We start from the raw sequence: 27233 nt of genomic DNA, 5'->3' as shown, positions 1-27233 counted from the left end.
GTTCCAACTTCTGGCCATAAGCATGATTCTGGAACCACTAATGTATGATGACAAACAAACCGTTGAACCGATGTATGTCAGCTGTAATCAGTCTCTAATCTCTTGAGCAGAAATGCCTGTTTAGCCCTGAATCTCCTCACAATGGCACAAGTTGTCAAGACGACTGTCCACAATTATACAGATTGCAAGGTCCCCAGAGCTCAAATGAGTAAGAATATCCTTACTGGGATGGAACTGTCCTCTCTTTGCAGAGCAGCTTTGCCCATTTTTTGACACAGGTGCCGGAAAGCCCTCATTGGTCAGAGCAGCCAACCACTCAGTTGGTTACTATGACGCCGTCAGTTGAGGATAGACAAGGGAGCAAACAATAACCAGAAGAACCTCAGCCTCCAGCTCTGATGACTGTTAGTGAGGTCAACCACAGAGCAAGTGCTGCAATGCCCAGCCAGCATGACGGTGCACGGGCTATTCCAGAACTAAGTAGCAATTGTCCATTGCCAGTAGCTCACTGCACATCCAAATACAAGGGTGTGTTTGCTAAAAAAAACAACATTCCGTATAACAGGAATGGCCACCTGCCATCATAGAGGATCATAGATCATAGAACCCTACACTGAAGAAAGAGGCCCATCGGGTCTGCACCAACCACAATCCCACCCAGGCCCTACCCCCATATCCCTATCACCATGACCCACACAGCGAAGAAAGAAGAGGAAAAATTGACATGAAGATAAACACAAAGTTTGTCCACCCTGCAAGAAATGGGATAGAATAATTGGCATCTATCACTGCTGAATTGACAAAGAGCAATGCAATATTAAGGAATGGAAAAAGAGGATAAAAATTTTCCAGCTGCCAGGATACTTCCAAATCAACAGAGTTTACCTGAAACCTACCACTCTTGGAGTGAATGAGATATGGGAGAGTTACACGGACTCTGGGCCACCTGAGCTGATGAACTCAGAGACCCAGGGGAAGAGATGGGGTGGTAATAATTATGGAAATACATGGGGTAAACTAGAATAATTTGAAATACCTTGGATAAAGCCTGAGGAAGGTGCAATATTAGTATCTGGCACATAAAGGGTTAACGTGGGACTGAGCCCTGCCCACAGAGTGATATAAGAGAACATATAACCCATAGCAAGGGGCCAGTCTAATGTTAGGCCAAGCCGTGTGTGCAAGCAAGCATGGAGACAGCTTCTAGCTTGAACCTTTTGCTTTTACATGTGCATAGTTCTTGTAGTCAATAAATACATACTGTTACCTTTTTCTTTTTTATTAATTTTTATTCCATCCAAAAAACTAAATTCAAGTTGAATCAAATTCATGGTCCCCAAGAGAGGGACAAACAGGAACCAAGCTGACAAGATGAGACACCATACACCATCCTGGGCTTGGTCTGATGCTTGACCTTCGCCAAGAGGCCAAAATGCCTTTGAAAATTTGCAACAGGTGATGACACAGTTAAACTTCATTGGCTACCCTAAACCTTGACTCTACCCCAGCATGGGAGATCAACCTGCCTGATTATTGGCTCCTCCCTGCCAGGTAACCTATTTAAGACTACAATAACATACTTAATACTTGCCAAATGGTATTCAAGGGTGGCATTGTGATTAGCACTGCTGCCTCACAGCACCAGGGGCCCAGGTTCAATTCCAGCCTTGGATGACTGTCTGTGTGCAGTTTGCACATTCTCCCCATGCCTGCGTGGGCTTCCTCCAGGTGCTCCAGTTTCTTCCCACACCCCAGAGATGTGCATGTTAGATTGATTGGCCGTGGTAATTTGCCCCTTAATGTCAGGGGGATTCGCAGGGCAAGTGCATGGGGTTACGGGGATAGGGCCCGTGTGGGATTGTGATTGATGCAGACTCGATGAGCTAAATGGCCTCCTTCTGCATTTTAGAGATTCTATGAACACCCTTCAACAGAAAACAATCCCTAAAACAGAAACCCTGAATTTTCTATAAAAATGGTATTCAATTACCTAAAACCAGTGAAACCTGATTACATAGTAGATTGAAGTAGGAATAGGCCATTCAGCCCTTCAAGCCTGCTCCAACATTCATTAAGATCATGGCTGACCATCCAACTAACCGGAGAAAATAGCATCCCTAGAACCTTTTTTTTTGGACATAACAAGTAAGGATCTCTATCTACCTGCAGACGGAATTACAGAATGTGAACTACAGAACATTTATGGGACTCCATGTTTTTAAAATGGAATTTGACACATTCATGTTGTGCTGATGGTTAAGATTTTCAATTCAATATTTAAAAACAGATCACATTAATTGAAAGGTGAGGTGGATGTTCTGAAATAAGAACCATTTGCGTGGATGTAACCATTTGTATTGGTTTTTGCCTTGTCCAAGCGGTCAATGTTGATTTGAACTGATCAAATCATCCAAAGATTCATCCTTAACAAATGTTGAGGAACGTTATTGAAAGGAAAACTGTCAAAGGGATAGCTTAGTGGGATCACATTCTGAGATGATCTAGTAAACTGGGAAATTAAAATAATATTGCTCGCTACAAAATAACATCACTAAAATTAACTGACTTTATTTGAAGTAAATGTAGCCTTTAGAATAATGTTTTAAGTTTTTTTATTTGTATCCTCTATCATTCCCCCAACATAGCTGACTATATTTTTTGAGAAAATGAAATAAGAACCAAAGATATCCGGCGTGACAACACACAGGTTGAAGACTAGAAAGAAAGATAAACTAAGGAGTAATGTTTTAGGTATTCACTTCAGCTGCAACTGAAAACATTGCTTTTCACACAAATCAACCTAATAGCAGTCATTTTCTCCTTCAGTAATTCGTAAAGAATTTACTTGTTTAACTTCCTTACAGGGACTTGTTTACATCTTCCATCCTGTTTATTCTGCAGGTCAGCGGTTCGATGCTGGAGGACATGATCAGCAACTGGTCCCTGTATAAAGATCAGTGTCTGCAGAACCTAACCAAGGCCAGTAATAAAACTGGTGAGCACATTAACTTGACTATAAGATTTACTTATTGCAAAGTCACTCTGTTTAAAGATTTTAACCCCTGCCTTTTTGGAAGAAGCTTCTCTTGAGGTGAGCATCTTTCTGGGCATCTATGTGAATTCTTGAAGTATTGATACACTTTGCATGTTAGGTTACTTGGTCGTGGTAAATTGCCCCTTAATGTCAGGGGGATTCACAGGGCAAAAGCATGGGGTTATGGGGATAGGGCCTGTGTGGGATTGTGACCAATGCAGACTCGATAGGCAAAATGACTTCCTTCTGCACTTTAGAGATTCTATAAACACCCTAGAACAGAATACAATCCTAAAACAGAAATCCTGAATTTTCTATAAAAATGGCATTTTATCCTTGTCCCCACAAAGAAGTTTATTTATTAACCACAAGTAAGCTTACGTTAACACAGCAATGAAGTTACTGTGAAAATCCCTTAGTCGCCCACGCTCCAGCACATGTTCTGGTACACCAAGGGAGAATTTAGCACGGCAATGCACTTAACCAGCACACCTTTCAGACTGTGGGAGGCAACTGGAGCACCCAGAGGAAACCCACACAGGCACGAGGAGAATGTGCAGACTTCACACAGACAGTGACCCAAGCCTGAACCTGGGTCTCTGGCAGTGAGGCAGCAGCACTAACCACTGTGCCACCCTGTCACCCCATAGTCTTAGCTTCAGAATTCCTCATGACCACCAGTTGTCAGAAGATAAACACTCAAGCAAGGCCTCAGCCCCTCAGGGCAGAGGTCCTTTCACCAAAATCTCTTTATATACAAGTCTGACACCAGCATACTGAGTGCTTTCAGTTTGTAGTCTACACTCAGAGTCCAAGAGGAACTCCCACCAAAAAAATTGTCCCTTTTCCTTTTCTATGTGGTACTTCATCTGGATCAGATAGAACCTACCAAAAATACAACCAAACAGGATCCTGCTCTGGTTAGTTTGAATGTGTGCCAGGTGGTGCAAATTTGTTCACACATTTTGAGTGTACAGGTTTCTGGTACAGAAGATTGTTCATCTCAACTATTGACCTTCACTCTTGTGTGTCAGCTCTCCTCACACAAACACTGTGGCCGGAATTCTCCAGCTGTTCACGCTGGTGGGATTCTCCGCTGTGGGGTGACGTCAGTGAGACCAGAGAATCCTGCCGTTAGCAAACAACGCACCACCTCCCAACAGTGGGAAATACACAGCTGGGAATCAAAAAAATCTCACCCAATTCCTCTCCAGGGCTAGATGGACAGCGGCACGGTAGCACAGTGGTTAGCAGTGTTGCTTCATAGCTTCAGGGACCTGGGCTCAATTCCTGGCTCAGGTCACTGTCTGTGTGGAGTTTGCACGTTCTCCTTGTGTCTGTGCGGCTTTCCTCTGGGTGCTCTGGTTTCCTCCCATAGTCTAAAGATGTGTGGGTTAGGTTGATTGGCCATGCTAAAATTGCTGCTTAGTGTCCTGGAATGCATAGGTTAGAGGGATTAGTGTGTAGATATGGGTGTAGGGCCTGGGTGGGATTGTGATTGGTGACTCAATGGGCCAAAAAGCTTCTTTCTGCACTGTAGAGTTTCTATGATTGTATGGTCTGATAGGCCTCAGACCAGATTCTTCCATGAGAAGATATATTCTCTGAATCAAGTCCTTCCAATCGTTTCCTTTTCCAACAATTAAACGTACAGCATGGCTTTTTTTCAATGATCAGACACTACCCATTCAATTGAGTTCAGTCAATTTGAAAATTCCTGGCACTTAGTATTCACAGTGTTCTAGCTGGGGGTATGGGGGAGTGCTGGTGAGGGGGGTCATGTTTTCAGTTGTTTGGGTGAGAAGATTATTATTTACTTCAATTACAAGTCTCAATTTATGGAACGAGAAAGAGATTGCACATGCAACCAAATATTTGCAAATTAGATGTCCATGGGTGATACAGTGATTAGCAAATTCCTAAAGGCTTAAAATTACTACTGGTTGAGAAAAACATGTGAACAATTAATATTCATCTTCTGTTTTGTTAATTGAGTTTGAACGCTTAATATCTTAATTAATTATAATAATAGGAAGACCATCGTAGTAAAATTTCACACATCCACCCATTGATATCAGCGATTGGCATGGTAGTACAGTGGTTAGCATTGCTGCCGCACAGCACCAGGGGCTTGGGTTCAATTCTGGTCTTGTGTTACTGTCTGTGTGGTGTTTGTATGTTCTCCCCGTGTCTTCGTGGGTTTCCTCCAGACGGTCTGGTTTCCTCCCACATTCTGAAAGATGTGCTGGTTAGATGGATTGACCCAAACAGGTGTCAAGACTAGAGGAATTTCACGGTAACTTCATTGCAGTATTAACGTAAGCCTTACTTGTGACGAATAAATACACTTTCCTTTCGAGCCTATTCACTCAGCAAACCATGATAAAGTCTGACTATAGGCAACTTCATGATGTTTTATCTCAGAAACTAACACCTAACATTTGTCTTGTCCTGCACAATTGTTCACACTGTGCCAAGTTCCTCATTTATATGAGCAATCATTGTCTATTCAAATAGTTTAATTATCAATGATTTTGCCTAGAGTGGAACAAAATACAGCAATCCCAGTCTCCATTCCTGATTTGTACTGTGTCCATTGCTGGGAGGCAGCAGGGAGTACCACAATTGACTGGAACAACCATGGACTAGGAAGGGGGGAATAAAAATGAAGGCTCCTGCTCCTGATTGCCATACAGTGGCTGGCATTCTCCCAAGTGTTGAGTTTGCGGGAAAAACTGGAGTAATTCACGTTTTTTTTTCAGTGGGAGTTCAGGCTAGAATCCCCCACACTCTGTGCGATGTAAAGGGCACCATAAGATTTCAGGGGGCGGAAGCTCGATTACTGGCCAGCCCGGGACCACCGCAGTGCTGCCATCTCAATCCCCTCACAGCCAGATTCTGTCCCCCCCCCCCGACCATTCCCGGGCTCAGCCCTGATCTCATCGCTAGCCCACTTCGATGTCCAGCGTCAACCCCCACCTACCCACCCCAGTGATCATCCCGTCCCAGAAGGCAGACGTCCCCCACCCCCTCTGGCCAACTCCCCCTCCCAGCAGAACTCCCCTCCCACCCCTGCCCTGATCACTGCCCTCCCTCCTGCCCCAATCGAGCCCAATGACAGAGTGGCAAAAGGAACACCCCCCCATTTGTCTCCAACCCCTTGGCGCTGCCCATGCCTGTTGGTCGTTGCCAAAGTGCCCCATGCGCATGGGTACTTTGCCTTGGGCACAGGCTGGCACTGCATGGTGCCAATGCCCACAGGGCACCAACCCCCTACCCGATCCTTTGGAGGGCCCTGGTTGCCCCCTTTCGCTCCAGCGAGATCATCCCAATAGCTCCCCGGAAGTGGGGACCCACCTAAACCTCACCTAATTCTCTGGAAGGGTTGGAGAGGCTAGCTCGTGTGGAAAATTCAGTCCTGGGCCCGCTAATTACATTTAAATTACATTTAAATAAAGATTTAAAAATCTTACCTGTCTTCCCAACACTTTCCAGTGCAGATCTGACGGCGCCAGATACTTAACACTGGGAGGTCCGCTCGCGGCAGGAACTCATGAGCGAATCGAACACATGCCTGGCTGTGAGATTCTCCCACTCAGTGAGGTGGGAGAATCGCCCCCAGTGTCTGCGATTCACAACTCAGGTGCAAGAAGGGCAGAATTTGTTTTAGCCATGATGCTTCTCATGGGCAATTGACCTAGCAACAATCCAAAAAAAATCGACCTCCTTCCTAACCCTATACAATAAGATGTGAGACGGTTGGATGTTGTTCCAATCTCACTGGTGGTGATTTAGGAGGTCGGAGGAATGAACTCAGAAAAGTTGAACCAACTGTTAAATAAGGAGATAAACAGAAAGTCCATTCATGATTTATTACGCACTGAAAAAACTCATTAGTTGGTTTCAAGGGCTAAGTTTCCAACCTTGTTCTCCCATGAAGTAATTGCAGCCACCAGTACACGACCCTGCTTTAGAAATTTTGTTCCATTCCAGATGTGTTTCACTGTAATCAGCAATACATTAGAGACCGTTCTGACACGTCTTTACAGAACGGCACAGTGGCTCAGTAGTTAACACTGCTGCCTTACAACACCAGGGAGCCAGGTTCGATTCCTGGCTTGGTTCACTGTCTGTGTGGAGTTTGAATGTTTTCCCTGTGTCTGCGTGGGTTTCCTCCAGATGCTCTGGTTTCCTCCCACAATCTGAAAAACGTGCTGGTCAGTTGTATTGGCCATGCTAAATCCTCCCTCAATACCTGCACAGGCGCCGGATTGTGGCGACTGGGGGATTTTCACAGTAACTTAATTGCAGTGTTAATGTAAGCCTACTTGTGACTAATAAATATACTTTACGACTTTTATTGGCAAATGTGTTAGGTCTGGCCAGCGGCCAACTGCCAGTTTCGAACTTCCCTGATGAATAGATGTTGTCCTGAAAGACTTATTTGCATAAATTTGGTGTGAAGTGGGTTATTAATTTAATTTTGCGCAATTAATTTAAATACTAGGAAAGTCAGGTACAGTGTGCGTCTGAAAACCGTTCCTTGGTGGACAAGGTGCCTGACTAGAAGTATGAAACCTGTGAATGACCGCACATGTTCCACTGTTGATCTTTCATGATTGTTTAATAGTAACAATAATATTGAAGTGAGTTGTTTTAAATATTGGGAGGATAAAGGCCGCAAGTTCCAAGTGGGTTCTGATTGTTATTCGTTTTTTTTTTCCAGATATGCACCGTAGTACTTGATGATTTTAGGGCACTAGTTTTGTTTTTTTTCCCCAATGCAAAACTGATTCACACTGAGGAATCTTGTGGAGTAAAGCTATGCTTTGTTCAGAGAGCTCTGTGGAGTTAGCCAATGACCTTGGCATGTTTATCCACAGATCACTGAAAGTGGGAAGGCAGGTGAATGGGGTGGTGAAAAATGCATATGGCACACTCATCTTTATCAATCTGGGTATAGATTACAAAAGCAGTGAGGTCATGATGGAGTTGTATAGGACTTTGGTGAGGCCATATCTGGGGTCCGGTGTGCAGTTCAGGTTGCCACTTTATAGGAAGGGCGTAAACCTACTGGAGGGGGTGCAGAGGAGATTCACCAGGATGCTGCCTGGGGTGGAACATTGAAGTTATGAAGAGAGGTTGGATAGGCTTGGGTTGTTTTTGCTGGAGCAGAGAAGACTGAGGGACGATTGAGGTGTTCAAGATTATGAGGGGCACGGACAGGGTGCACATGGAGCAGCTGTTCCCCTTAGCTGAAGGATCAGTTACAGTCACAAGTTAAAAATGAGCACTTGGTTTAAAAGTGAGGGGATTTGAGGGAAAACTTTTTTTACCCAGAGGGTGTGGAACACGCTGCCTGAGAGGGCAGTGAAGACGGGATGCTTCACATCCTTTACAAAGTACCTGGATGAGCACTTGGCACATCATAACATTCAAAGCAATGGGCCAAGTGCTGGCAAGTGGGATTAGGTGAGTAAGTCAGGACATTTCGCACATTGGTGCAGACTCGATGAGCCAAAGGGCCTCTTCTGCACTGTAGTAATCTATAATTTAAACCAGTTTTACAGCAGATTTCAAACAAAGATGTGAAGTTTCAATTGCAGCAAAGTGCACTCAACAGTAACTTGCATCGATTCAAGGAGATTGAAAACAAAATACTTGATTCATTTCTCATTCCTCATTAGTCTGGCAAAGCTGATATTTATTCTGCATCCCTGGTAAAGCGGATCTCCAGCAGTAGTAGTTCGTCATCACAATGCTGCAGGATGGGAACTGGGTTGTGGGTGAGACTCTAACATCTTGCACTGTGCTGTCTGCAGGCAAAATCCTCCATCGATGCTCGGACATAGCGGCTCCTCTTTTATGACTGTCTTGGGTCTTAGTTTTGATTGTAATTAGTTAGGATCAACAGAGACCGATGGAGGCAAGGCTGTTGGTAAATGTTAGCTTTTATTAAACATTCTTCTAACTGTACACATGGCAAGGCTTAGCACGGGGCTCCACATGCAAACATCATTCAATGAGAACTTGGTTTAAAAGTTTAAAACTTCAGTTATTAGTGTCACAAGTAGGCTTGCATTAACACTGCAATGAAATTACTGTGAAAATCCACACTCCAGCACCTGTTCGGGTACACTGAGAGAGAATTTAGCATGGACAATGCACCTAATGAGCACGCCTTTCAGGATGCGGGAGAAAACCAGTTCACCCAGAAGGAAGCCACACAGACAGAGGGAGAATGGGCAGAATCTGCACACACAGTGACACAAGCCAGGAATCAAGCCCAGGTGCCTGGCGCTGTGAGGCAGCAGTACTAACCACTGTGCTACCATGCCACTCTATGCCAGCATGCTGCTCTGACAGCACCGATTATGTAGATTGTCTATTTACATCTTAAACATTACCCTTTTACACTACTTTTCCTCCTGTAGTGTCTGACTCTATTCTATATATTATTTACATTATTCTATATCTCCCCAAGTCTCTAACTTTATTCGATACATTGGGCACGATCTAACCAGCTCTCTGTGTGAAGGGTGTGAAACCTACTAATATAGGATTGCCTACATTACCATCCACTTACCGGGTTTGGCACGCTGTTTCTTCCTTCTCCGGTGAAATGTCACACCGGCGAGAAACACCACTGCTCGGCAGTAGTGGAGACCTGGGCTCCATGGCCAGTCTGAGGAGAGGGGAGAACCATTGAAGCCCCCAGGTTGTCGAGACCATGGCTGGGCAGTGCCATCAGTGCAAGCCTGGCAGTGCTGAACTGTCACCCTGCAAGTGCCTGTCTGGGCACCATAGATGCACCAGGAGCAGTGCCAAGGGGTGAGGCTTGAGTAGGGGTGAAGCTCTGGTGGCACGGGTGGGGGGTGGGGAGCTGTGCACAATGTTGGGGTGATATGCGGGAGGGTCTAGCCAGGAGGGAGCTGCTCAAGGAGGGCAGCTCTGCAAGGATAGGGAGTGGTGGTTGTGCAAGAGGGAACTCTGCAAGGTGGGTCATGCAAGGAGATTGGGGGGAGAGGAGATAGACCAACTATGGAAGAGAAAAGTTGATTTGAGGTGGGGATGGTATTGTAAAATAAAGTGGAATTGCTTTGAAGCAAACCAGCTCCTCACTGAGATGCAGCTAAAGTTTGCTGATGCTCCAGGTTTATCACAGCTCTAAGATTTATCTTGGACGAAAAAGCTGAATTAAGAAAAAGGAGCAGCGTAGAATGAGGGTATTATTGGTTGCACTCTTCCATTAACTGTTCAGTTCTAAAACAATCATTCATTTTTGTTTGAAATCGCTGTTAAATGGCCATGATCTGATGTGTGCCGTGAGTAACATCTCGAGCACATTGAATGTGACAACTTCTAAATTCATTGAACATTTGACCATCTATAATGTGACCGAAACCCATCCATAACATGGCCCCATCTACTTTGTCACACAGCTGTCTCTCTTCCTCCTGTGTAACTCAATAATGTCTATCCTTCACAAAGAGTAGGAAGACTTAATTGAGAGTTAAATTGACTAGAATTCCTAATAACCGGTTACAGTTACAAGAATTAGATAAATGACCTGCCAGGAAATGGCCCCTGGTCACTTTGTTAGACTAGGACATAGAACAAAGTAGAATTTTGCACATACCTTGCACGTTAGCAGCTGATGAAATTGTTCCTTTACGTTCTACCACAAATGAATAATTCACATTGTAGGAACTTTTTAATCGTGGCCAGGTAATAATGGGGACGTTTCTCCTGAAAGAATTCTAAGTGTCGAATTTGTGTGTAAACTGGAGTAAATCATGCTGTTGTTTCTCAGCGGCAATTTCAAAGTGAATCTCCCGCACTCTGTGTATCACAGAGTGTACTAGCGTAAATCACACCGAAAATCAGGGCCTATTCCCATCGGAGAGGCTGGCAGCATCGTGCTAAGCGACCCCCTGCTCTGTCAGCACTGAGATCAGTGTATGCACAGTAGCCATGTACTGCTGACCAGCACGACAACTGGCCAGCTCCACAATCCCCACATCGCCAGCCGTGCGATCCTCCACCCCATGACCCGATGGCTGACTCCCCGGGTATGTCATTCCCCCCTCCTCCTACCCTTGGCCCATCTTGATCTCCCCCCACACCACCCCGCAGCCCCCATCTTCCAATTCCTCCTACCCCCCTCGCAGTCCCGGCCCCTACCTGCAGCTTCAACCATCCCCCAGCAGGTTAAACCCCCACACCCACCCCCCCCCAACCTCCCAGTGCTCAGCCCCGATCACTGGCCTCCCTCCCTCTGCCACTCAGCCCAAGTACAGAGTAGCAGCAGGATCCCCCCCCCCACCCCGAACCCCACCAATTACCCCCATTAGGCCCCACCCCTCATTAGACCTCACCGCCTTGGCACTGCACAATGCCCAATGGGGTGTACCAAGGTACCCCCTGGGCATTGGCACTTTGACGCTTGGGCAGTGCTGGGGGCCCAGGCTAGCAATGTCCAGGGGACAGCACCCCCCCAGTGTCTAATCCTCTGGGGGACCTTGATTGCTCCCCCCGCCCTGCTTCACCCAGCAGGGTCAGCTTGCCAGCTCCCTGCAAGTAAGGAGCTACTGTAAACCCCCTGAGAGTGAACCACTCCTGGCAGCGGGGTGTTGGTGGGGAGATGCTAGCAGGCCCAGAGATTTCACACCCGGGAGCAGGACGTGAACAGCAGGAAAATTCCAGCCTTGACGTATAATAAATCATTTAAAAATAATCTTGTCTTCAAATTGACGAATCACTGATTTGAAGATTAAAAGAATATGCAACTGGAAAAGGCCATTTAACCAATCTGTTGCCACTTTTCATAGAATAATAGAACCCCTGCTGTGCAGAAGGAGGCCATTCAGCCCATCAAGTCTGCACCAACTCTCTGACAGAGCACCTTACTCAGGCTCTATCCCTGTAACCCCGCATGTTTACTCTGCAGATTCCACGAACCCCCGCATCCTTTGGACACTAAGGGGCAATTTAACATGGTCAATCTACCTAACCTGCACATCTTTGTTTAAATGTGGGATTCTTCTCCCTCCTAACTTGACATCAAACTGTAACCCTCAACAAAGGATCACTTCAGCTCCTTGTTGGTTCTGTCAGCAGTATTGACACTTCAGTCAAGTAAAATGGAAGAGACAAATCTTCAGCCAGTCGAGGTAAAAAGAAAAATAAATTTCTCATGGGGACAAAGGCTAAAATAAAGCTTGAAATGAGAGAAAGAAATCAGACTAAAATTATTGTTGATTGCAGGAATGAAACCATGGGATGGCATGGTGGCACAGTGGCTAGTACTGCTGCCTCACAGCGCCAGGGACCCAGGTTCAATTCCCAACTTGGGTCACTGTCTGTGTGGAGCTTGCACATTCTCCCCATGTCTGCATGGGCTTCCTTCAGGTATTCTGGTTTCCTCCCACAGTCTGAAAGATGTGCGGGTTAGGTGCATTGGTCGTGTTAAATTCTCCCTCAGTGTACCCAAACAGGCACCAGAGTGTAGCGGCTAGGGGAATTTCACAGTAACTTCATTGCAGTGTTAATGTAAGACTGACTTGTGATGAATAAATAAACTTTAAAACTTTATATTGGCCATCAGTCCAGTATAAGACACGTGTTTGAAGTTGGAACAGGTGAATGAAATCTCAATTATTATTCAAATCCCACTTTATTATTCCTAAGCACCTTTGTTGAAATTATTCAAATATTAAAGGTACGGAAATCAGAAGTGAAATTATCGACTGAACCTCTGTCCTGGATTAAAACTTTAAATGAAGCTTAAATTGGTGAACAAAAGAATTCATTGTAAATAAGGTAATATTTCTTCCCAGGATATTGTAATTTCTTTCAGATTCAAATTAATCAAATCTTCAACAGGAATAAAGGAACAGGTTATAAGCCTTCCTTTCTACTCTTGGCACTCATCTGAAAAAGTTTACTTCAGCACCAAATCTACTGGGGGCTACTTCTGAACACTCACAAATAAAAGAATACCAAATCGCAAGGTCTATAGCACTAAAATTCAAAATGTTTTCATGAAATCAAATTGGTAGATGGTCAGCTCATTGAATTGACAAATTCAGAACCGAACCAATTGCTCTTTATGTTCTATTTACATTGAATTAACTTCCATTTGCAGTCAGGCTGAATAACTCTCATTTTGGGGATGATTCTCCCATCCCACTGCACTCATTTTTTTAGCGGGGCAGGCTGGGAGAATCGTACGGGAGGGGGAATGTGTAGGGTTCCTGCAAGAGTTTGTGCCCCACTAGCATCCCCCAGCACCGGATTTCTGGCGCACTCTTTTCCAAAAATCGGCAGGGAGGCGAGAATAGCATTTAAACTTCATTTAAATGCTATAAGTGGGCCCTCTTCCACCCCACCGGAGTGTTTCACTCCAGCGGGGTTTACTATAGCTCCCCACTTTTGGGGAGCTGGCGGCCTGGCCCCACTGCAGTGAAGGGAGGGCAGTGAGGGCCCCAGGAGGTCAGGTGGCAGAGGTGTTGTGCCCCCAGTCATGGGCAGCCTGGCAGTGCCAGCCTGTACCCCTTGACGCTGTCCAAGGGGAAAAATGCCTGTGCCCAGGGGGCACCTTGGCACTTTCCACTAGGCATCTGGCAGTGCCAAGGGGGTGGATCATAGGGAGAGGGGCCTAGGGGGCAAGGCTTAGGGACAATCAGTAGGGGTAAGGGGGTCCCGCTGCCAATGCCATTGGGATGGATGGGGGTAGGAGGGAGGCCAGCGATTGGGGCGGGCTTGGGTGGGGGTGGGTGTCTGTCAGCAAGAGGGTCTACTTGCAGGGGTGTCTATACAGTAGGGCCTGGGGGGCATTGGCACTGCAGGGGATAGTGGGTAAGCTGGAGAATGGGACGGTCTGGGATGGAATGGATCAAAGCTGGCCTGAGAATGGTTGGTGGTGGGGGGGGGGGCCACAATCGGGCTATGGGGGAGGTTGGAGAGGCCGCACTGCAGGGGTCCCGAGCTGGCCAGCAATTAGGAGGCTGACAGTTCAGGGCCACTGCACATGTACAGATTTCAGCTTCCTGGGCGGGAATAGGCCCCACCCCTGGAATCTCATAATATTCATTGGTCGCCTCTGCAGTGCACAGAGTGTGGGAGATCCGAGTCTGAACTCCCACTGAAAAAAATGTGAAATACTCCAGTTTTCCCACAAATTCAACACTTAGAATTTTTTTGGGGGGAGAATTCCACCCTTTATATTCAACCCAAGCAACGTATCCACATCCATCTCACCAACACACCATTAAGGACACTGACAATCAATATGAAAGCCCTTCCATTCCCCAGAATGAACGTTCTACATCAGTGAACAGAATTATGAGCAATAATTCAGTCTGCGGTGTGCTGTGTTACAGGAAATACAGAGTAACAGCTCCATGGCAATGTCCTCCACCGTGTTTCCCCCAATCTACTGTCGATTCACCCTCAAACCCTCAAATCTCCATTTCCGATCATAGCCATTCTCATGAGCCTTCTGTACGATTGCTGCCAGTCAATGCAGTTTATCTTGTAGATTCACCTGTACTCGAGCTGGGTTAAGTCTGCCCCAACCCGTCCCTCTTGAAATGCAAAATGATGATCAGAAATGCAAACTAAATCAAGGCCAGAACTCTCCAGCCATTCACACCCCAGCAAGGATGGAAAGTTTGACGCTCAGCCAAATCTCCATTCATTGCAGCGGGACTGGAAAACCCCATCCATGAGTGAGGTCGGAGAATCTGGTCCAGGTCTCTGATCTTGAAGTTTAAGAGCCATAAAACTCAACTCTCTGTATTTGTTTTAAATTCTCCTTTTAGAAATCATGCCTGCAATCCTTTGAATAATTAACTTACATTTGCTTCCAAATAGGGGTATTTTGCAACAAAACGTTTGACCAATTTGTCTGCTGGCCAGAATCGTACCCGGGGAATGTGTCAGAACCCTGTCCCTGGTACCTCCCTTGGATTAACCCAGGTAATCTTCAAGTAAAGCTCACTTCATTTCTACAAATCTTTTAGTCTTGCATCTATATCAGAGGGAAAGGAAAAATATTTATAAATGTTATTCACCTTTTGTTCCCACTGAGCTCTGTGCCAGTAGCAACCAATGCAACCATCTCCACACAATCTGAGTCTTTCAACCACTGCAGCCAACTTGAGAAAACCATCTGGGGCAGACGGTGACACAGTGGTTAGCACTGCTTCCTCACAGCGCCAGGGACCTGGATTTGATTCCCAGGTCACTGTCTGTGCCGAGTTTGCAGATTCTCCCTGTGTCTGTGTGGGTTTCCTCCGGGTGTTCCAGTTGCCTCCCACAGTCCAAAGATGTGTGGGTTGGGTTGACTGGCCGCGCTAAATTAGTTCTATTGTCATGGGGATTTGCAGGGTAAACATGAGGGTTTATGGGGATCGGGCCTGGGTGGGATTGTGGTCGGTACAGACTTGATGGGCTGAATGGCCTCTTTTTGCACTGTAGTGATTCTATGATTTTATGATCTCCATCCCAACATCCCTCAGACAACAAACCGAAAGCGACCATTCGATTTCTTCCCTTCCGAATGTTGTGAGGGTCCTGACCTGCCTTGATGCTAACCCTCAGAAAAGCTGCTGCAGTCGGGCAACAAACAAGCCCATCTTATACCACATCCGCTTGCCCACCGTGCCCACCCACCACCAGCTTTCCCCCTCACCACCCCATGGCACGATGCGTTGATACACCTGCATCATCAGCATGTTTGATTTTCGAATACACGGCAGCATTAAAACATCAACGTGTTTTTCCAAAATGGATATGTTTTGCAGTCAGTGCATTATTCAGTCGACACCAGATTTTCTGCAGCATGCTCCTAATTTCTGTATCAGTGATTGGTGGCCTGCAGAATTTAATTACAAGAGAGGGCACCTTGAAAAGTAATCTGCGCGCACTGATACTAAGTGAGATCATACTGCGCGTTCAATGATAGGCAATCAAACAACCATGGAGCTCTATGTCAATCCAACCCCAGGTTCATTTCCTCTGTCACAGCATTGGAGTCATGAAGATGAGAAAGAGTAATAATTCACCTTATAATGAATGTTGCCAAACAATTTAAGTATTCCAACCACTGCAACCTAACTTGTTTTACACATTTTGAATAGTCTACTTCTAATCCAAGGCACAGCATTCATTCGTAACATCTGTATTGCTGCCCCAGTTCAGATGAATTAACTCCAGGTGATCAATGTCCTTCACCTGCACCACATAAGGCAGCAGTTACTGGCTAAACGAATACTTTACCTGCTCCAAAGTTTCTCTGTTAGTGTAGTACAAAGGGCTAGTGCAGAGGTGGGTGCCTTCCGTGGAGAGGATTGTGGAGAGAATGCAGCCTACGCATCCTCAAAGAGAGCTAAAAACACAGTTGGGGCCACCAGCGCAAGAGACAGTCGGGGCTAGGAGTGGGGGCAGGAGTAGGATGAATGTGGGAATAGTTAATGTTACTAAATAGAACAAATGGGGGAGATGTAGTATAAGGGTCAATAGCTTTGATGCTAACAATTGGAATGCATTGTCAGTGATGTCAGATTATCACTTGTAACTGGAACCTGAGGGGGAAGACAAAGTTCTAATGGAGCCCTGCTAATTTCCTGTCTGTAAATAGTGTAAACAGTTAATAAATGTTCACTTGTTTGTGTGAGCATTGTTTCCAGCTTTCATTCATTGAAGACACCCAGTTGTGTCAATAATAGTTTGTAATAAGTATCAAGCATATGAACATATAAAATTGATAGGTAGGAAAGGATTAGTGAGTACATCAAGTACCTAAAGGCTGCCTCACATCCTATAATGACCAGAGCAGCAGTCAACACACTTTTCTCCTCCTGTCTTGTTTTGAGTCATGTAATCTTGTGGGAAAACATTGAAATATCCAAGAACCAGTCAGATAAATATCAGAGGGCTGGTCAGATGTGGGGCAGCACAGTGACACAATGGTTAGCACTGCTGCCTCGTAGCGCCAGGCACCTGGGTTCAATTCCTAGCCCCTGGTCACTGTCTGTGTGGAGTTTGTACATTCTCCCCATGTCTGTGTGGGTTTCCTCCGAGTGCTCTGATTTCCTCCCGCAGTCCCAAAGACAGGCTGGTTAAATGCATTGGCCATGCTGAATTCTCCCTAGTGTACCTGAACAGGTGCCGGAGTGTGATGGCTAGGGGATTGTCACAGTGATTACATTGCAGTGTTAATATAAGCCTACTTGTGACACCAATAGATAAATTAAAAAATGTCCTGGAGAAATAGTTTCTTTCTTCTCAGGTAAGCAAAACTTGTTAAAGGTGAGTCTTCCCGAACTGTAATTCCGTGACATTATTGATCATCTGCTATAATCTACAAACTCTTAAAGCTCCATGTTTGTGCCTCCAAACTTCTTCACCTCCAGTTGTCTCTCTTGCAGGGAGCACACAAAGAGTCTACAGGTACTGCCTGGACGATGGCAGTTGGATGACACACTCAAATTCTACTGGAATCTGGCGGGATCATTCTGAATGTTCCGAAGGCAACCAACATGTCCAGCAGAAGGTAAGCTGTTGGGATGTTTGGAAATTTGTTTTACAGCAGAAATTCCTGTTTCCTTGGTCACCAAGAAGGAAGGCCTATACACAGATTCTATCTGGATGTCCAGTCTATCCGCTTCTCATTCTGCCAGAACTTCGAAGAGTGTTGACTTTAGTACAGCACCCACTTTTAATATTCATCATATCTGATAACCTTTTACTGTAAGGAATGCATGTCCCTATCTGTTCTCAATCTCTCATGGACTTGCTGAATCAGCCTAAGTAGGGTGCCGCTGCCATGAAGTCTGGTTTGAATACGCGTCCATTACGTTCTGTTGGTTCAGTTGCTCTTCTGTTCCACTGCTATGCTGTTCCCTAGGTGTTGTCAGATGCAAAGTGTGTTAGAAGTTTGGGACACTTCCAAAAATGGCAACTGGTGCAAGATCACTTGTTAATTTTAAAACTGAGATAGATTTTTGTTATCCAATGGTACAGAGGCAATGCTTCCAAAATTATTTTCCAATATTAATATTTCATACTTGAAATTTAATGCAATCCAGGTGCCAACAGCAGTGAAAGAACAAGGTAACATTCAATAAATAGAATCATAGAATCCTACAGGGCAGAAAGAGGCCATTTTAATAAGGGAGTTAACAAGAGGATCAGGGTTATGGGGAAAAGGCAGGAGAATGGGGATGAGAAGAAATATCAGCCATGATTGAATGGCAGAGTACATTCAATGAACTGAGTGGTCTAATTCTGCTCCTTTGTCTTATGGTCTTATTTGGTCCATCAAACCTGCACCAACTGCAGTTCCATCCTGACCCTATCCCCATAACCCCATGTATTTACCTTAGCTAGTCCCCTTGACGCTAAGGGGCAATTTAGCATGGCCAATCCACCTCACCTGCACACCTTTGGAGCATGGGAGGAAACCAGAGCATCTGGAGGAAACCTACACAGACATGGGGAGAAAGTGCAAACTCCACACAGACAGTGATCCAAGGCTAGAATTGAACCCGGGCCCCTGGTGTTGTAAGGCAGCAGCGCTAATCACTGAGCCACAATTACTAAAGTTCATGTATTATAGTAATGTAGTATTATGCACAATATAAATGTGAAAGTCTGTATTTTCAAAGTATTTGGTAAAAATATTGTTATTTTATGTTATTACCAAGCCTAATGAGACATATGGGAAAGCTGTGACATAGTTTCTCAAGATCTGGTAATGTGCTCCGATGTGACATTCTGGGTTGAACGATACCACAATTTGATGCAGACAGGTGCGCTAAATCCAAATTCAAACACATAAAAAAGGAATCATCACTTTCAATGGGCGTTTTGTGATGTCAGCACGATTGGTCTTCACACTGAAACAGAATTCTGAAACCATCTGTCACCATTCATCTCCATGACATTCACGATGGCAAATGGCTAGACACTCGCACTGGTCACTTTGTTCACTCCATTCGTAATAAAGCCAGGCCTCTAACGTCACTTGGATGTAAGGTTTCAGGAGTTGTCTCCAGCTGCTATCTCAATTGCCTGGAAGAGTTGGTGAATTGGGAATGTTGAACACAATGATGCACAATTGCCTCCCACATCTTCATCTGTCACAGCTTTCTCTCAGATTTCAGCTTCTCTGCTGTTTGGCCATTCGCACCTTCTATTCTCCCTGTGGACAACCATTAGCAGCCTTTCCTCTTGTTTTTGTGGCTGTGACTCATCTTTCATTCCCTCACCTTGCAGTATAAATATCTCCCACTCTCTTTTAGCTTTGACAAAGGGTCATCTGGACTCAAAACGTCAGCTGTTTTCCCTCCTTACAGATGCTGCCACACCTGCTGAGATTTTCCAGCGTTTTGAGTTTTGGTTTCAGATTCCAGCATCCACAGTAATTTGCTTTTTTGCATAATTGCATGAGGCTTTCAAACACCCTAACCCTAACACAGAAATAAGGCACAGAAAATGCTTTCCTGGTCAGAGTTCACAGCTCCTTCGCTCCTGGTAATAGTCCCTTGAAACTGGTTTTGACAGTTTGGAGACAGTGAGATTTTTCCTCCAATGTTGAACGTTCATCTTAATAGTTATATTTTTCAAACAAAACCTGCGATCTTTAGCGAGTGAGGCATCGGAGTGGCTTGTTGCCAAAAGTAAACTCATCAGTTTGGGGTCAATGTCCTCCCCAGTAACTCCTGTTTCCACAGTTTTGAAAACTGCTGAGTTCCACAGCTCTGCACTTACAATGGGGATCCCTGTATCAGCAACTGATGAACACTGCTACAGGTGGTGTCTGTTTGCTTCTTGGTATTGACCCCAATTCCCTTTCTCAAATGATCCACATGTTTTATTACACACCAACCTTGTATTTCTAAAACATCGTTTCTTTCCATAATTTTACCATCCGTCCATGTTGGTCCTGCTGCAAAATTCCTGACCAGGACTAACCCATCACCTTGCAAGATGCTATCCTTCCTCTGGAAGGTTTGCCTACTCTCCCCACCAGATCTGGAAATTCTAATTCCAGCTGATCCACAGGCGACATCCCATTAGGAATTCAGCTGATGTGACCCCTGTGACTGCATTTAGTGTGGTATTGCATGACAGTAAGAACATTGCTAAACGTACAGGCAACTGTCTGTAAGCTTGCTTCTCCATTGATAATTTGCATGCTTGTACAGCTCGTTCTGCTAACCCATTGGAAGATGGGTGATGTCCGAGGTAGATTCTTCATTCAGAAAGTGATTGGGGTGTGGAATACACTGCCTGTTGTGATAATGGAGCCGGACACTTTGGGAACTTTCAGGCGGTTATTGGATCGACACGTGGAGCACACCAGAATGATAGGGAGTGGGATAGCTTGATCTTGGATTGGGACATAGCTCGGCACAACATCGAGGGCTGAAGGGCCTGTACTCTGCTGTTATGCTCTATAACGTAGTGAGTAAACATGATGAATACCAGTTGATTTTTACAAATTTCCAAAAATTTGGTGATCCGGTTAAAGGTCCATTGACCTCGGGTGGGAATTTTTGGCATTGGGGCGCACACAACCAGAAAATGCCACCCAAGGCCTGCAATGGTTCAGGATGGAGCCTTCTCAAGGGATGAGTAATAAATGTTTCCAGTGGAACTCAAATCCTGAGAATTAATGCAAAACAGTATGCATCTTCATCCTCATCTAGATTTCACAACATGCATTTAGAAAAAAAATTGACTCTTCTGTAACTGTGAAGTTGTATTTATGAGATAACCTTGTTGCTAGTTAGTCAGAACTACAGGGAAGCACAACTCATACTGTTCTTAATAATGATATTTGTTTTGTCACATCTTTGCAGAAAAAACCGCACGCGTTACTGAAAGCATTGCAATTGATCTACACCGTGGGTTACTCTCTCTCATTGGCCTCCCTCTCACTGGCTGTGTTGATACTGCTGTGGCTCAGGTTTGTTCTCTGCTCATATCAAATACTCTTAGAGTGTTCTTAGACTAAGATTATAGCTTGAATTAATTATTTTTAATGATATATTACAGTTTTGCTGTCCTACCTCTTGACACATGAGGCAAGGACATACTGACATTATGGTACAACATCAATGCTTAATAGGAGATAAATTCCCTTACATGACATAGACCCCATTGCCCCTTATTCCTGACTGTGTTTCATACAAAGGAACTGTCTATCACGAGAAGCCTAATGGCATAACAGGATGAGATGGAAAATGGAGTAAATTACGACATTGCACCAAGCCATAACTTTTTCTATTATTATAAAGATCAAACTGCACTGCGTACCAAGCTGGTGAAACATAGAAGCATTTAATCCCTAGGTGCAGCAGGAGGCCATTCGGCTCATTGAGTCTGCACTGACTCTTTGAAAGTACATCCCACCCAGGTCCTAATCCTGTGTTTTGCCATGGCTAATCCACCCAACCCACACATCCCTGAACACTGAGGGCCAACCTACCATGGCCAATCCACCTAACCTGCACATCTTTAGACTGCAAGAGGGAACCGGAGAACCCAGAGGAAAACCAGAGGAAGACAAGGGGAGAATGTGCAAACGCCACACAGACAGTCATCCGAGGCCAGAATTGAACCCAGGTCTCTGGCACTGCGAAGCAGCAGTGCTAACCACTGTGCCAACATGCTGCCCTTGGGAAATCTCGTGGGACATCTTGAGGTCTGAGTAGTATTGTTAAGATCCTTAGTACTCACTTGTATCGAGCATGTGTTGATGTATTACATATGAAGTCATGTGAAAGGTATTAAATACAAATTCTTTCTTGAACATGAAATGGGATTCTGAGTTCTATTGTCCAGCAATGACATCCCTGTTCTTGATGAGCGCAAAACATACCAATTACCACACCCAAACTAGAGCTATTTTTGCCCAATCAAATCTATGCACATATAGTTGCATCAAAGATGCAAATGCCACTGTGCTGCTTTCTCTCTATCCTCCTTTTGTTCCTCTTATTTTTGCTAACACCATTTTTCAGAGAAACAGAGAAGATAGGAGCAGGCGGAAGCCATCAAACCTGCTCCGCCATTCATCATGATCATGGCTGATCATCCAACTCAATCGCCAGATTCCGCTTTCTCCCCATAACCTTTTATCCCATTCGCCTCAAGTACCACATCTAGCCTCCTCTTGAATACATTGAGTCTGCACTAACTCTCTGAAAGAGAATTCCACCCAGGCCCCATCCCCATAACCCCATGCATTTGTTATGGCTAAGCCACCCAATCCACACATCCTTGGAGACTAAGTGACAATTTACCATGGCCATTCCACCTAACCTGCACATCCTTAGACTGCGAGAGGGAACCAGAGCACGCAGAGGAAACCCACACTGTTTGGTTTAGTTTAGTTTTAGTTCGTTTCAGTTTAGTTTTAATCTATTCATTTTTCTTTGGAGTCCTATTCTTGGGTGGTCCCTTTTTTTAATCGAGTAGATATTTTGTAAACTGTTAACTCATTTTGAACATTCCTTACTGCTGACCCATTTCCATTTTCCAGTTTTTCCACCCAGTTTGTTTGAGCTAGATCACTTCTTAATTCTTCTTTCTTTGCCTTCACCCAGTTTGGTATCTCATTCCTCATTATTCTTCATTGTTTTCACATCAGGTCTAACTATGTTGTGATTGTTCCATTTGCCCTATACAGCTTTCTCTTCACAGTTTCATTTCTCTAAAGAAGTGTTTACTTTCTTCATTGGGTGAGAAATATTTTGATCTCTGAATTAAGCTTGGATATATTCTTAAGAAAAAAGTCCATAGATCTCATGCAGGAATAGAATCCTCCCTATAATATAAAGCTTCCTGTTGTTCACTCCCAAATCAGAATTGTATTCCATGGATGGGGTTAAAGAGATAAAGCCTGAGTGGGATTGTGGTCAGTGCAGACCTTGATGGGCCAAATGGCCTCTTTCTGTAGTAGGCCTTCTACGATTCTATATTGTGAACATTGCCTCCGAGTTAAGGGACTAACTTGAGGCAAGTGAAATTATTCCAAACATGCCCTCAGAACTGCTCCTCAAACTGGACAGAGAATTTAGCAATTTTTTTTTGTTGTTCTTATTCCAATTCAATTAAATCAAGTCCAATTCAGAGTTTCAACAAGTTGAGACATTCCTGATCCAAGCTGACAAGACAGGGCTCTCACCTCCTGTGTTGGGCTTGATCTACACGATCCAAACTGATTGGAGTAGGCATAGCTCCTCCTCCAAGACTGGATCTCATTTGCATCTTAGCCAAAAGGCTGAGATGCCGCTTTTAAAAATTGCTTCAAATGAAGCTAAAATGTAACCTAATGACTTCAACTAAACACAACTTGTCGATACTACATAAGGCCAACAATGTCCTTTGTGTGTCTATGTTAATTAACCTATTAAAGATATTGGGAGAATGGGAGGGATGGCTTAGTGGTATTATCATGATGTGGAGATGCCGGCGTTGGACTGGGGTAAACACAGTAAGAAGTCTCACAACACCAGGTTAAAGTCCAACAGGTTTATTTGATAGTAAACACACTAGCTTTTGGAGTTTGCCCCTTCATCAGGTGAGTGGAGAGTTCTGGCCTCAAACAGAGCATATAAAGGCACACACAGTTTACAGAATACGGATTAGAATGCGAGTCTTTACAGCTAACCTGCTATTCAAGTCTTAAAGATGCAGACAATGTGAGTGGAGATAGCATTAGGCATAGGTTAAAGAGATGAGTATTGTCTCCAGACAGGGCAGTAAGTGAGGTTTTACAAGTTTGGGCAAGTAATGCATCCTGTAAACTGTGTGTGCTGTTTATATGCTCTGTTTGAGACCAGAACTCTCCACTTACCTGACGAAGGGGCAAACCCCGAAAGCTAGTGGGTTTACTATTAAATAAACTGGTTGGACTTTAACCTGATGTTGTGAGACTTCTTACTAGTGGTATTATTGCCAGAAACTCAGCTCATGTTCTGAGTACCCAGGTTCGAATCCTGCCAAGGCAGATGGTGGAATTTGAATTCAATAAAAGCTATCTGGAATTAAGAATCCACTGATGGCTATGTAACCATTGTCAATTGTCAGAAAAACCCTATTTGGTTCACTAATGTCCTTTAGATTAGGAAATCTGCGGTCCTGACCCGGTCTGGCCTACATGTGACTCCAGAGCCACAGCAATCTGGCTGGGCTCTTAACTGCTCTCCAAAGGGCAACTAGGGATGGGCAATAAATGCTGGCCAACCAGCAGCACCCATGTCCCACAAATGAGTAAAAAAAAATTAAATATAAGGATTAAAGGATTAAGGATTAAATATTAGATGAAAGCAAATTGCTGCGGATATTGGAATATGAAACCTAAAGAGAAAATGGTGGAAAATCTCCGCAGGTCTGGCAACATGTGTAAGGAGAGAAAAGAGCTGACAAAGGGTCATCTGAACTCAAATGTCAGCCAGTACTGGAAGAAGTGTATTGGGTGATTTTCTAAGAGAATTACTTGTTATTTGTATCTGTAAAGAAATTGTGTTTTCAGATGTAACCTAATGAGAGTTCTGGATAATCTTGACTTCTTTCCTGGTTCATTGCTGTAGGAAGTTGCACTGCACTCGAAACTACATCCACATGAATTTGTTTTCTTCCTTTATTCTGCGAGCATTGGCTGTCCTCGTCAAAGACGTTTTCCTGAATAGCACTTACTCCAAACATCCAAACGATGAAATGGGATGGAAGACCTTTTTCGCCACTGAGGTAAGCCCAATATCCTGATCTTCTTCCTAAGTATTTGAAGCCAATAAAATCACCTTCGTCTATAAAAGCAAAATGCTGCAGATGCCAGAAACCTGAAAGAAAACAGAAAATGCTGAGGAAAAACTCAGCAGATCTGGCAGCATCTTTTTGTCGTTTGAGGGACATGGGCCTCGCTGACAAGGCCAATACTTATTGTCCATCCCTAGTTGCCCTTGAGCTGAGTAGCTTGCAAGGTTATTTCAGAGAGCCAACCACATTGCTGTGGCTCTGGACTCACGTGTTGGTCAGGCCAGGTAGGATGGCAGATTTCCTTCCCTGAAGGACATTAGTGAACCACATGAGTTTTTCTAACAATGGTTTCATGGTCATCATTGGATTTTTAATTCCTGATTTTTTTTTTTAGTTGAATTCAAATTCCGGCAACTGCTGTGATGGGATTCAAACCCAGGTCCCCAGAACAGAATTTCTGGATTAATTGTCTAGCGATAGCACCACTATGTCACGCTTCCCTCAAGGCTTTAAAAAGAAGGGATAAAAAAAAGTATGAACTTCCTCCGAACTTAAAATGTTAACTCTCTTTCGCTCCCCACAGATGCTGCCTGACCTGCTGAGCTTTTCTCAGCATTTTCTGTTTTAATTAGTATTGTCATATAAGCCTGTCTCTTTTCTTTTATACTGTCAGGGGCCACATCTTCTTCCTTTCTACTTCTCCTTTTCTCTTTCTCTTTGTACAGCTGTCTCTTTTCAGACTGTTCATTGTTTTAAATATAATGGTGATTTTTAAAGGAATAACCTTGCAACCAATTAAGTGAAAAGAACATAAGAAATAGGAGCAGGCGTAGGCCATCTAGCCCTTTGAGCCTGCCCCGCCATTCAATAAGATCATGGCTGATCTGAAATGGATCAGTTCCACTTTCCCGCTTTCTCCCCATAACCCTTAATTCCCCTGTCTATCGGAAACCTATCTACCCGTGACTTAAATATATTCAAAGAGGTAGCCTCCACCACGTCAATGGGCAGAGAATTCCAGAGATTCACCACCCTTTGAGTGAAGAAGTTCCTCCTCAACTCCATTCTAAACTGCTCCCCCCCCTCCTTATTTTGAGACTGTGCCCTCTAGTTCTGTTTTCCTTTCTAAGCAGAAAGAACCTCTCTACCTCTACCCTATCTAGCCCCTTCATTATCTTGTAAGCCTCTATAAGATCTCCCCTCAGCCTTGTTTTGTTCATTATTGATCATCGCGCAGTAATCAGTTATACAGAGGAATCCATTCCCCTACCAGACAGCAACTATTGTTCCCTCGGTAGCAATAAACTCTTCAAGCACCTCTTTTTAGCACGATAAGTTTTCTGCACGGTCTTGTCTTAGGTTGTAAAAAGGTCTTGGCTGGAATCCTCCAACCTCACCCACAACTGGGATTCTCCAGTATTGCAGCTGTGAATGGGGGGGTTTGGCTGAGAGACAAACCTCACTGCCCGCACTTGTGATGTGGGCGAGACTGGGAAATTCAGACAATCACAGTGCCTGCCGTGATTCTGCCGTGATTATAGTCAGACTATAAAATCCTTAAAAGCTAATTATTTAAAGAAATATTCTATTCTTCAGGAACAAGCTTTGAAAAAAACACTAAAGGGGGAGAACAATATTATAGTCAGGAGTCCAGCAATGTGCTTGCAACACTTAGAAAGACAACTCCTCTTAATCTCATGGTTTTAAAATCCAGGAGTCACTGACTCACTATCCCTTCTTTTTAAAGGCTCGCTCTGATTTGAGTTGATTTTTTATTGTCACATGCATTGGGACACAGTGAAAAGTATTGCTTCTTGAGTGCTATATAGACAATGCATACCGTTCATAGAGTATATATAGGGAGAAGGAAGGAGAGGGTGCAGAATATAGGGTGGGATCCTTCGGCCACACTCCCCCCAAAACCAGAGGTTCCCACCTGAGATCGATGAACTTTTGCACGTTCCCCCTCCTTCCCCCCCCCCCCCCACCCCGCAAACCGGTACGATTCCCATGGAGGGTGGGACAGGACAATTCCCCCCGTTGTGTCGTAATCACAGATAGGGTGAAGAGAAAGATCAGCTTAATGTATAATAAGTCCTTTCAAAGGTCTAATGGCAGAAGGGAAGATACTTTTCTTGAGTAATTTGGCATGTGTTAGACTTTTGTATTTTACCCCGATGGAAGAAGGTGGAAGAGAGAATGTCCGGGGTGTGTGGGATCTTTGATTATTCTGTTTGCTTTGTTGAGGCAGCAGGGTGTGTAGACAGAGCCAGTGGTTGGGAGGCTGGTTTGCGTGATGGATTGGGCTACATTCACGACCTTTTGTAGTTTCTTGCGGTCTTTGTCAGAGAAGGTGCCTTACCAAGCTGTGATACATCTGGAAAGGATGACTTCTATGACGTATCTGTAAAAGCTGGTGAGA

General features: G+C 44.5%; 1 protein-coding gene across 2 annotated transcripts in view; it reads left to right on the top strand.

Annotated features, from left to right (window-relative positions):
* Window positions 1-27233, top strand: part of glp2r (glucagon-like peptide 2 receptor) — a 79141-nt gene that overhangs the window by 13460 nt on the left and 38448 nt on the right. Inside the window, exons 2-6 of one of the 2 annotated variants that reach the window (XM_080209221.1) lie at window positions 2902-2995; window positions 14912-15016; window positions 17470-17594; window positions 20908-21014; window positions 24646-24802. In XM_080209221.1, coding sequence (XP_080065347.1) covers window positions 2902-2995; window positions 14912-15016; window positions 17470-17594; window positions 20908-21014; window positions 24646-24802 — 588 coding nt within the window. The remainder of the gene's footprint in view (window positions 1-2901; window positions 2996-14911; window positions 15017-17469; window positions 17595-20907; window positions 21015-24645; window positions 24803-27233) is intronic. The other variant, XM_080209222.1, reaches the window with a different exon arrangement.

This window comes from Carcharhinus amblyrhynchos, chromosome 21 (assembly GCF_965287045.1).
Source record: "Carcharhinus amblyrhynchos chromosome 21, sCarAmb.v2.hapA, whole genome shotgun sequence".
Taxonomy (NCBI): domain Eukaryota; kingdom Metazoa; phylum Chordata; class Chondrichthyes; order Carcharhiniformes; family Carcharhinidae; genus Carcharhinus; species Carcharhinus amblyrhynchos.
The sequence above is the reverse complement of the archived record's forward strand: the minus strand, read 5'-3'. Positions and strand labels throughout refer to the sequence as shown.